This window comes from Rhagoletis pomonella, unplaced genomic scaffold (genome assembly GCF_013731165.1).
Source record: "Rhagoletis pomonella isolate Grant_MI unplaced genomic scaffold, Rhpom_1.0 Rhpom_scaffold_00014, whole genome shotgun sequence".
Taxonomy (NCBI): Eukaryota; Metazoa; Arthropoda; class Insecta; order Diptera; family Tephritidae; genus Rhagoletis; species Rhagoletis pomonella.
Genome location: NW_023458568.1, coordinates 15,812,546 through 15,824,948, shown reverse-complemented (window position 1 = coordinate 15,824,948; position 12,403 = coordinate 15,812,546). Strand labels below are relative to the sequence as shown.

General features: G+C 35.2%; 1 protein-coding gene across 1 annotated transcript in view; it reads right to left on the bottom strand.

The window, feature by feature from the left end:
• The window catches only part of LOC118749276 (protein furry-like), a 1,083,341-nt gene that overhangs the window by 1,043,582 nt on the left and 27,356 nt on the right, over positions 1–12,403 (bottom strand). Inside the window, exons 2-7 of the mRNA XM_036484076.1 lie at positions 6,406–6,746; positions 6,190–6,328; positions 5,000–6,121; positions 4,813–4,939; positions 4,549–4,762; positions 4,305–4,487 (exon numbers count right to left, since the gene is read on the bottom strand). Of these exons, the coding sequence (XP_036339969.1) occupies positions 4,305–4,487; positions 4,549–4,762; positions 4,813–4,939; positions 5,000–6,121; positions 6,190–6,328; positions 6,406–6,566 (1,946 nt within the window). The 5' untranslated portion in view covers positions 6,567–6,746. The remainder of the gene's footprint in view (positions 1–4,304; positions 4,488–4,548; positions 4,763–4,812; positions 4,940–4,999; positions 6,122–6,189; positions 6,329–6,405; positions 6,747–12,403) is intronic.

Below are 12,403 nucleotides of genomic sequence, written 5' to 3'. Positions count from 1 at the left end.
TCAAACTAATGGCCTTATTCATAAAAAATAAAATAGGTTTATAGTGTTCTATAAAGTGACATTTTCATACAAATTTTCGATTTATAAAGCAGTTAAAGTCTTCTTTATTTTTTCTGAATTTGGATGTAAATCTTTTATAAATATCTTTCGATTGACATCCATCCCGTAATATTTCATACAACTTGTGTATAAGTTAACTAAATTCGAATTTTCAAACAGGTGGCAGCCCTCTTCCAAAGTATTTTCAAACTAAAATCTTATTAAATCTCTTTTGGCTGACATTGTGATACACTTATATTTCAATGAAGTTATGATCAATTTTTGAATTTGATTGTTCAAACACGTGGCAGCCCTCCTTAATAAGGTTCGGAAATAAAGAGTTTTCAAACACATTTCGATTGATACCTATCTTTTAATAATTCATACAACTTATTGAATAATTTGAATGTAACTTTAAAACACATGGCAACCCTCGTCAAACTTTTCAAATGTTCAAACGAAAGATTTCTTAATATTCAATCGTTTGACTCCCGTATTTTTATAATTCATATAATTTTTGTATTAGTTAATTAAATTAGACCTTTCAAACGGGTGGCTGCCCTCTTCAAAATATTTTCAAGCTAAAACCTTTTTAACTCTCCCTTGACTCTCTGACATTGCGATACATATTTTTATACCCGAGCGCACTTGTACACAAGGGTATATTAACTTTGTTCACATAACGGTTGTTTGTAACAGCCCAAACGAATCGAGATAGATATAGACAAATGTATACATAAATGCTCAGAATGAATAGAGCAGTCGATTAACCCATGTCTGACTGTCCGTCCGTCCGTCTGTGTACACGATAACTCGAGCAAAAATTGAGCTATCTCAACGAAATTTGGTAAGGTAGGTTGGTATTGAAAATGGGCGAAATCGCACTGTAACCACGCCCACTTCCCATATAACGGTAATTTTTAGAAATACGAATACTGCGATATTTTAGTAACTACTGAAGATAATTTACTCAAAATTGATATTTACAATAATTTTCAGACGAAAAATAAAAATATTATAAATTTTTGGAAAATGTGCCTAGCCACGCCCACTTATGGCTACATGTGTATATCTTGGTAACCACTGCACCAATTTCTTCCAAGCTTGGCACAGTTGTTGGCCTCAGTACAGCATACCAAACCGCCGAAAATTTTTCAAATTTGACAATAATCACGCCTACATCTCATATAACGGTACTTTAGAGAAATACAAAATATTTAATAAATCAGTAAATATTAAAGCTGATTTATTCCAAATTGATGCTTGCAACAATTCTTTACCAATAAATACGTTTATGATAAAATTTTGAAAAATGGGCGGACACCGCCCACTGATGATCACATATATGTATCTCGGTAACCGTTCTACCAATTTGTACCAAACTCGGTATGGTTATTGTGCTTGCCACACAAAAGCCAAACCTTGAAAATTATTGAAATCGGACTAAAATTACGGCCGCTTTTTATATAACGCTAAATTTCAGAAATGCTTGAAACTTCAATATTTCGAAATTTAAGGACGCTAATTTACTCAAAATTGATACACCCCGGCTTACCAAGTAGCGGTAGCTTTCGCAATGGTGATAACATATATTTAACGTTTTAGCCGGGTATTTAATGTTCGGCTCCGCCCGAACTTAGACTTTCTTACTTGTTTTTATTAACATGTGGCAAGCTCGCTAAATAAAGTTCAGAAATAAAGATTTTACAAACCCCCTTCGATTGATATCCATATTTTAATGATATGATTCATTTAACTCAGTAAATAATTGAAATTTAACTTTTTAAACAGGTGGCTACACTCTTCCAACACCTCAAAAATATTCTTGCTATTCAAACTAAAGATTTCTTAACACTCTTTCGTTTGACATCCACATTGTGATATTTCATACAACTTGTGTATAAGTTAACTAAATTCAACATATCAAGTAGGTGGCAACCTTCTTCAAAATATTTTCAAAGTACTACCTTCAGAAACCTCTTTTGTATTTCTCCCATATGGTGATACATATTTCTCTTACCCAATTCTTGCCAACCCTCCTATAGTTAAGTTAAGAAACAAAGCTTTTCAAACCCCTTTCGATTGATACCCGATTTGTAATAACTGATTTGTTTTTTTAAATAATTTGAATATTTTTAAATAATTAGAATTTTTTAAAGGGTGGCAATTTTTTCAAAAAAGTAAAACCTCATTGCACGTCTGCAGGCCAGGCCTTTTAATCTGCCATCTGATCTTGGAAAATCGAAAGAACGGTACGGATATGAGGGCATTGATTAATTAATATTTGGAATTTAATTGTTCAACAGGTGGCAACTCTTTTAGAAAAAATAAGACCAGTTTGCACATCTACAAGCCAAGCGCTTTAATTTGACACCTCATTTTTGAAAGCGAAAGGTGCAGATCTTTTATCCTGAACAAAAAAAACCTTTGCGTATTAAATGTATAGATGGCTCAGATCTGTTTTCATTGTACAAGACAACCACAACACTATGGGAAAAATGTACATATCTTTGCATAAAGTCCAATTTTTTTTTTGGTTTTGTATTTTAAAATTTAACCTTTTTCCTAAATCTAAATATGTATCCCAATTAGTAAAAAAACTTATTCAAATTAAATCCTGATGGGAATACTTTTTTCATTCGAGTGCTTTCAAAGTCAGCTGATTGAAATTTTCGTTGTCTTAGAAGAATTTTGCAGTTAAAATGCAATTCATGCGTTTCACCACATAGATAACTCTTTTCAGAATCCCAAAGTATAGCATCAAAAACAACGAGGTTGGTGCAAGCCCGCCAGATCAGTCATATGGCGGCTATAGGGCTTCGAACCGAACAACACTTCAGAACTCCATAATACAACAACGAAGTTGAGGTAAGTCGGCCGGATCGGGTATATGCGGCTATATGATATACTGCCTCGAGCCGAACAAAATTTGGTAGGTCAACTCAAAACCCTTTAATATATATCTAAATCAAATTTCGGACTGATATCTTCATATCTAGACATAATGTCAAAAATATCAATTTTTTCCCCATAGTACACAGGCTGGTTTTATCGAAACTGTTAAATGGGAATATAAGGTTTACTTTCTTATGGCTTCTACCGCAGACAAGAGCGAGCACTTTCTCCTTTACGTTTTCCCAGCAGATTAAGAATCAATTATTACAATGGCCCTTCTGGCAGAATTGGGATTCCCTTCTTTCCCTATGCAGAGTGGCAGTCAGCGTAACTTAAACAAACCTGTACGGATAGTCCCCGTACCAACAACTTGGTTGCTTGAGTACGTAAGTAGTTCAACAAGAAATTGTCCAATTTTTCAAGCTCAATCAAATTTGAATACTGTCTATCGTGACACGAACTTGTTCTATTTTGCGAATCTTGGCATTGTCCAAACGATTTGAATATTCTTCGAACTTTTAAGCAAGAAGTAGCGTTTTCGTGGGGTTTACGAAAATTATGAGTACGATGAATTCAACAATGGGGTCTACCACATAAATATTTTAACTTCATTACAAATTTATAGACGAAACTGTTTTGATTGACCCAGCGAATTTCTGCTTAGTGCAGCATTGTATATTTTTTCTACTTACACTTAAATATCACATTACTTATCAAGTAATTAGCAATTGTTAATATAAGTAATTTAACTTAATACTGGTTTTCACTATGTGATATTTTGACGCCACAATTTGGCGACATATTTTGACACAACTTTATCTCCTTTATTCATACCTTTACCGATTATATTATGGGCCAAAAACTGACAGATAGCCGATTTCGCAGCGCATGTACACGACTAAAGACCTATCCTAATCCAAATCAATCGAGAAACCGCTTTATGATCCCATTTAACAATGTGTTTTCACTTATTTGACAACAAATGCCTCTGAATTTGACATAGTGAAAGCCCATCTTTAGTTCCCAAGAGGTTAGACAGGTACAATTTTCTTAAATCCAGTACTAGAGTTAAACGATACGATACATTTAAAATGTACAATTTAAATATTAGACAAAAAACTTACAGCGAGGCATTGCTAATACGTGCACAAATTAAATGATTATGAGTGTAAATGTCATTTGATCTATACAAATTAATAGTAGCCTTCATGAATATATTTACGTATGAATATGCACAAAAAATATATAAAGAAAAACACATATGGATACATAATAAAAAAGACGAAATGCATAAAAATAACAAAATGTATGTTATTAATCAGATAATAAATACTTTGTATTATCATATATTGGCTATATAGATATTTTACCTCAAACTTAGGTCAGGAGATGCACAGCGAACCGCAACGCTTGGAATCTGTGGTACCAGGCGCATTGCACAAGCAACTTGATTGCGCCATAATTTTAAATAAAGATCCTTTTGGCTTTCGGTGGGCACTTTCTTAGTTGGCGCTGAGCTGCGCAGTAATGAAGCGCGATTATCACTAACAGGTCTGCAGATAAATGTAATTTATAGTGCGGTACGAACGACCGATTCAAATGAAAGCAACTTACGTGGGATCGATGACGCTGTAAAGTGCTGTCACGCGTGAATAGCAGATGGGCCAAGCCTGCGCAACGGCGGAGGCACACTGCTGCAAAATACGGTTACGTTCCAGAAAACCAAACAACACCATCGACCACGGATCGAACTGTTGCTGCTGATGTGTTGCGCTACCTTGTGACAAGTTCAGAGTCGAAGTTGATGATTTCGACGTGTCTAAAGAAACTAAATTTTAAATTAGCAAATGTTTAAAATTATTAAGGGCATTATTTTACCATCTGTTAACCCCGCCATCCATATACCACTTGTTCGTTCGGCAATCCATTGCAAATCGATTGCATTCGCATTGAGGATCGCAGTCTTCTCTGAAGGTGGCAAATGTGGTAAACACTTCTCAAGTACCTGAAAAAGTTGAATTCCTGTAATGATAGTAATTGCATATTTGTAATAATTGTGACGCACCTGTGGACAGCACTTATCAATTACATCGATCACTGGTGGCTCCGTCTCTGGTATGCCCAGTGCTTTCATAAGATTCTTCACTTCTTTCAAAATCATAGCTGCCAGCTTTCGCAAGAATGGACGATAGTTACAGAGCAGTACCAGAGCAAAACCCTCTACAAAATGTAGCGTGGTAACCAGCGGTATCTCGTTTTTCTTAGCAGCATCTCCAATATTAATGACAGTCGTTTGCGTAATGCTAGACATTCCGCTAGATGTAATGCTGGAAGTGCCACTTGAATTTGTGTTTACGCTTTTCACATTGCTTGCGCTAGAGAGCTGGCTTGTGGCAGTGTCTTTACCCGGACCAGAGCCACTTAAGGCAGTCGCAACTGTTGCGACACCAACACCACCGCCAACTCCAGCAGGAGCATTTACTACTCCGGCACTTGTCATTGAGATTTTAAGCGCATTCGCGCTTGAATTTCCATTGCCATTGACATTTATTGCACAACGCCAAATGTTCAGAAATACGAATAGCATTCGAGTACAATTTTCCAATAACTGCGGATAAGTGTCGGTGACATCGCGCACTAGAAACTGGGTGTACCCGTGCACGACGTCCTGACGCCAATCCGGAAAGTCAATCACCAAAGTTTGCAGCGACTGGTGTGTTAAGATGCGCAACTCTTCGTCCATGTGCACAGTCAACCGCGAGAGCAAGTCTACCAACTCCTGTGGGGTCATCGTCTCTGGTATGAGACGAGGTACTGCAGCGACGCATGTGCGAAATAGATCGATCCGTGGCTTGCGCTCACCAGAGAGCATCTCATCGGGTTCTTTATTCTGATTCTGCGTGTTTGTCATCATTAACGGGCGACCGTAATGCACGTCCAGTGCTCGCAAAATGTCCACAAAAACACGGCGCACATGTGGAAAATAGGTCGACATGCCAATGCTGCGGGCAGTATCGTCGGTTAGCATTTTATTGATGTATGTTTTCTTCACTCGCAATGTATTGCCGGAGGGTAGCACAGGCACAGTGCGTGGCATAGGTGGTTCGCCGTCTTTTTGTTGCAAGGAATCGGCCACAACAAGAAATGCGCGTAGTCCGATGCTCATACGTTCCGGATTTAAAATCAACTAGCACAAAAAGAAAAAAAGAGAATTTGCATACACACACCAACTTGATTTTACAACTCGCTACTGACCTTAATCGAACGTCCCACGCAGAGTAAATCATAAACAATTTCCCGCATGGCAAAATCCAAACGCTCCTGCGCAATGAACTGTATGATTTTCACAAAAATGTTCAGAGGAGTATCACGGGGCACGACACCTTTTGAGCCTCTGTGGGATGATGAAATTAACATGTGTTTTTGAGCACAATCATTTACTTAATAATCGTTTTCAATTGCCACACTTACTTTGGAAATAAGGAGTTTACTATACTTTGTAGTCTTGAATGAGTCGCCGAATTGGATTCACATTTTATCCTTATCATGTATACCCATAATAGACGATAAAGCGACTCCAGTGCTACTCGGCTCATTTTCGCATCACGGTTTTTCAAATTGCTAAGGCACATGGCTAGGAAATAATGCCAATTTGAAAGGAAGAATGTTTTTTGCGACACACAGAGCAAGCATGTGACTAACGGAAATAAAGCTAGACGATGTTTCGATTTCGTCGAAGCATCCAAGGTTTGTACATACAACAGCTCAACGAAATTTTTCACACAAGGAACATTAACCTCATTTTTCACAGCCTGTAAGTGTTAGAAAATAAAAAAGGAACTTAATTTTTGATTTCGTATACAGATTTATTTTATCGCTCATTTACTAAAGGACTGTCACAAATCCAAAAAACGGGATATTTCAAAAGTTGCGTTTAAAGTGGTTGATTTAATTAATTTATTTAGAAAATATTCCTTCCCTTAATTTCCCTTCCCTTAATTCCCTTTATTTAGAAAATATTCATATTCCCTTCTAAGAAAACGTTAACTGTGTACATATGTAAATATGCTTCTATCTATTTTAAAAATAAGAATTTTTTGGGCTATTGTAAATACATGGACGCATTGGCTTCGCTTCGGAAATCAACGATGAACTAACTAATTTAACTTATCAAAATTACATAGCAATAAATATGCTAAATTTCCCTACTGGGTGTGAGACTACAATGATCGTTTACTCACGTTGTTTATATTTATATTTATTTTATAAAAAAATAACCAAACGTAAATATCAACAAAAAATAATATGTTAAAACTTGTCAAAATGTGGTGCGGCTATAATTATATCCACCACTGTATTTAACTAGAATTTTCATTTTGAATTTTGCAGAGCTCTACCATGACCACTTCCAGAGATATGCGATATGAAAAATTCGGTTTGTATCGTAACTTTTTTGTTTTGGACCTTCCGATATATATCGATGTATTTTTTTCGATGCATCGACTTTTCTGTGCACTGTACACTGTACATATTAAAATTATTTTGTATGCTTCCAAACTCTTTGCTCTAGTAACTATTCTAAATGTCGAAATTTCACTATTTATGCACTATTAGAAATACATTCTATTAATATAATGCAAAAGGTATGGGTATGAGTTATTTGCACTAATAAATTGCTAATTTATTAATAGAAACGTTTAGTGCCAAACAACCATCTGCAAAATGATATTAATTGATATATATGATATTGACACTCTAAAACCCTTTGGAAATTTGGGCACATTTTAAACAGCAATTTCCAAAATTGTTTCACATAGCTTATAAACATAGTGAAATAATGGGCACGTTCAGAAGGCGCAACAGCTCAGTAACTGTCGCAATTGTAAAAATTTAATCTATTATTTTAGCTTTTTTTCAATTCTGGCATTATCCTTTGGTTTTGTTGCACACCTGCCCGATTTCGGCTTAGGTCCTTATCCTGAGGGACTGAAAACATCAGTACAGCAACGTTATGTGTGCTTTTGCACAAGCGGCAAGAATTTCTCGACATGTTTTTTTTTTTTTCTCAAATCAAAAAACTTCATAAGTTCTCGCTCAAAAGGGTGTCAAATGAAAGAAAAAATTATGATAATAAATTACCAAATTAGTGCACCGAAGTAGAATCTCATTGCTAGCTCGCACACATTATATTATGCTTATTGTCGTCACTTCAGTACCTTCCGAAAACTTTTTTCACACAACAAAACAAACCAAAAAAACTGGGATTTGTAACTATTTAAATCAATAAATACATTTCACTGTGATTTAATACTTAAACATTTATCGAAGCTCTGATTGTTTAATTTTCTTGTTGTATACTTTTAATTGAAAGAAACTGTAAATATTTTCATTCGATGCATCGAAAATATCGATGCTTTTATACGATATATCGATATGAATCGATGCTAAATATGTTTCGATGCATCAAATGGAAAAAAACAACGATGTATTTTTTTGACTTGCTTTGCGGCGCCTTAAAACACTACTGCTTGCTTCTATATTATTTGAAAAGCTCTCCTACCATAAAATAAATAATAAATAAATGGGTTGGAAACCTACTTTATTTTTATTTAAAGTGGCGTTTTTATTTTTTCTCTCTGACCGCAGGATTTATTTTGAAGGACTTTGTAATTTCAAAGATATGATTAATTCCAAAAATTATTAAAAAAATTCAATGCAATGTAGAATAAAAGTATGGGTAACAAATGCAATAGGAAATTGTTTTAGAATTTAAAAGATTAAAATTTTTTGGATTCACAAGGACGAATAGGTAATTTTTAAGCTGACAAAGTTTGAAGAATGAAATTCGAGGATGTTATCGAGTTTATATAAGCCCTTAACATATAATTTTTTCAAAAACATATATTGCGAGATTTCAAGGATAAAATTTTTAAATGACATTTTCAATATTTACCACCATTTCTGTACCAGAAACCAGTGATCGGACTTAGAAAAATTCTGTGTGGTAGAATCTGGAAAAAAATGTGGTAGATCTCAGGTTTTGGATCAAACTTTGTGCAAAAATTAAAGAAATTCTGTGAGGTTTCACCTAAATTGCAAACTTTTTAATTAGACTCTAAAAACCATTAATTTTAGTATAACAAAGTGCAAGATTGAAGTTGCTAAAAATTGCATTGAGTTTTGGCAACTTTTTTCTTGACAGTGTAAAGCGGTTCCTTCCATATCAAGATAGTTTTCGAACATAAATTTTTTTGCAACCTTGCGGAGTGCTGCCAGCCGATTTCGACAATTCTCAAGTAAATGTAAACAACGCCTCAATAACTTTAGATGTATGTTTTTGAAATTTGCTAATACTTTCACAAAAATCGCGGTTTTTTTATTTTCGCTATTAATTCTTTTTCATGTATTTTAAAATTTAACATAACGAAGCCACGTTTCCTGTCGAAAAATTGATTATTGAGAAAATTTACTATTTTACAGTTTATTTTATCCTCCCATTCTGCTTTGTTTACTTTTACTTGAGTAATTTCATCGCCGCCGGGAATGCGGAATCTTGTATTATATCATTCTTGTTACCATATAGTGTTTAGTGTTGGACAATTTTTGCTCTTAAAATTAAAAAAATTATGTCGAGCAAAAATAAAACTAGGTACTCAAAAACACCAATATGTGGTAGATTTCAGACTTTGTGTGGTAGATCCTCAAAAAAGTGGCAGATAATGTGGTAGAAGTCCGATCACTGCCAGAAACTTGAATCTGTTTAAATTCTACAGGATTTCCTCATTAATTTTATACCCATACTTCTTCTCTAAGCACATTTCTCTGAATTTTTAAATCATTTTTGAATTACTGACGTCAGAGTGAAAAACTAAAAACGCAATTTTACTATATTTTTTTTTTTGTCTATGAATTTACAATTCTTACAGACTAAGCATAGGTAAATTTAAAGGTAATGTTAATTACAATACAAAAAGCAGTCTTTAAATATTTTTACTTAATAATGTTTTTACTTGGGAACTTAGGCCAAATTTAGTGGATAAGAGGTCGAGGTCCAAAGAAACAAAGAGTTTATTCAATTCGACGAGAGTTCTATTAACCGGGGCATTGAAGCTATATACAGTCTTGCTAGTGACAACATAAAACACCTCATAATGACGCAACATTCTACAAGGAACACTGAAATTGATTTTACCTAACAGTACTGGACAATCAACAGTGCCCGAGATTATGTCAAATAGAAAAGAGGTTGATAAAAGTATTCCACTGTTGTGCAGTGTCATTAGGTTAATCAACTGACAGCGAGAGCTATACTCAGGCTTAGGTTCAGAGAAGTGCAGAGAGCGTAGGGCAAACCGGATAAACGCCTTCTGTACAGATTCTAATCGATTTATATGTTTTTGGTGGTAAGGCCTCCAAATGAAAACGGCATACTCTAATATCGAACGGACAAAGGACGAATACAATAGTTTCAAAGTGTGCGGATCTGAAAACGAAGAACTATTGCGCCGTAGAAACGCGAGCATCGAGTAAGATTTAGAGACAACATAATTAACATGTGTAACAAAACTAAATCATCAAAATATACCCCCAGGTCTTTAAACTCATTCACCGAGTCTAGATTTGTTGACGAAACACGATAGGTATTACGGATAGGATTATGAAGCTTAGAAGACGTGATGTGATGGCATTTCTTAAGGTTAAGCGGCAATTTGTTTTTAGTGCACCAAAGGTACAACATATCGAGCTCCGCTTGCAGATAACTTGAGTCTCGAGCATTTTTTATAACCGAGTAGATTTTTAAATCATCCGCATACATTAGGAATTTAGCTGAAAAAAAGCACGATTCTATGTCATTCACAAATAGAATGAAAAGCAGCGGACCCAGTATACTTCCTTGGGGGATACCAGAGGTTGGAACAAATGCGTTAGAAGAAATGTCATCAATAACGACATAGCTTTGTCTACCGTGCAGGTAAGATTCAATCCATCGTAGGAACACAGAGTGAAAGCCCAGCTTGAAAAGTTTGATAAGCATAATTTTATGTGAGATTCTGTCAAAGGCTTTAGAAAAATCGGTATAGATTGTATCAACCTGACAGCCCATTTGAAAGGCAGCAAAACAATCATCCGAGAATACCGCTAGATTGGTTAAAGTCTTCCCGTTACAAAACCGTGCTGATTGATAGAAATTGACTGTCTGAGGTTGAAAAAAATTTTGTTTTTTATGATGCACTCAAGTAACTTAGGTACTGTGGATAATTTTGAAATAGGCTTATAATTTTTGACGTCACATTTATTACCACTTTTGAACGTAGGGGTAATTGAAGTTAACTTCCAATCGGTAGTAACTCTACCCGCGGATAGAGATTTGTTGAAAATTTCTGTCAGTGGCTTAACTAACGGTGGACAGTTTTTGAGTAGGATAACAGAAAATCCATCCGCGTCTGTCTGTGAGGACATTTTTAATTTGTCAATACCCTATAGCGTATCTTCCTCAGTAATAAACAAACAGCCAAAGTTAAAAGATGACTCAGAGGCACAACCATTCGCGGTGTCCGGGTCGACGATATAATCATCATCTACTACGAATTCGACGCAAAGAAATCAGCAAAAAGATTTGCAGCTTCGGAAATTGAGCTAGCTTTTTTGCCATTGTAAAAAACCGACGTGGGGATATTAGAAACACCTTTTTTGACTTTACAAAGCGCCAAAAAATTTTCGGGTTTACTTTAATATTATTTTCAAAATTTTGCACATAACTCTTATATCGCACCTTATTGAGCTTAGAAAATTTATATTTGTATGTAGTATATAACTCAATGCCTCGGATTATTTAACATATTGAACTTTTTGAAAAATTGATTTCTAAGGTTCTTTAGACGATAGAGCTCTCTCGAGAACCATGGGCGTTTATAAGGATGCTTTGAATTAATAGGAACATGTTGTTTACATATTTTAAGAACAGTATTTTTAAATACTCTAAAACAGTCGGCAACATCACCACCCCCTATGATAATGTCCCAATTTATTCCAGATAAGAGATAATTTAAAGTCTTAAAATTACAACGATTATAGTTAAAAGACATCTTAGGATTCTCCCTAGGAATCTCAAAAAACTCTATAGACTCAACTTCTAATATAAGTGGAGAGTGATGTAAGTTAGGCGCGGAAATAGCAGACGGCGGGGGATATAACTTAAACTTAATATCATGACTTAGAAAATTAAGATCTAGTAGACGATTCAAAGTATTATGGAAAAGCGCAGTCTGCCAACACGAAGTTAAGTTTTCAACTGTAGCAGCACTTCCAGTAATTGGAGAGTGTGAGATATTTGAAGCAATAGAGCTCGCCGAATTCATAATGTTTACATCACGAACCTCAGTGGAATTCTCTCCGTGAGCAGCAGTCATACGGTTTCTTTTGCCGTTATTTACTTTGGCATCAGCAACAGATGATTTGGTAGATTTAG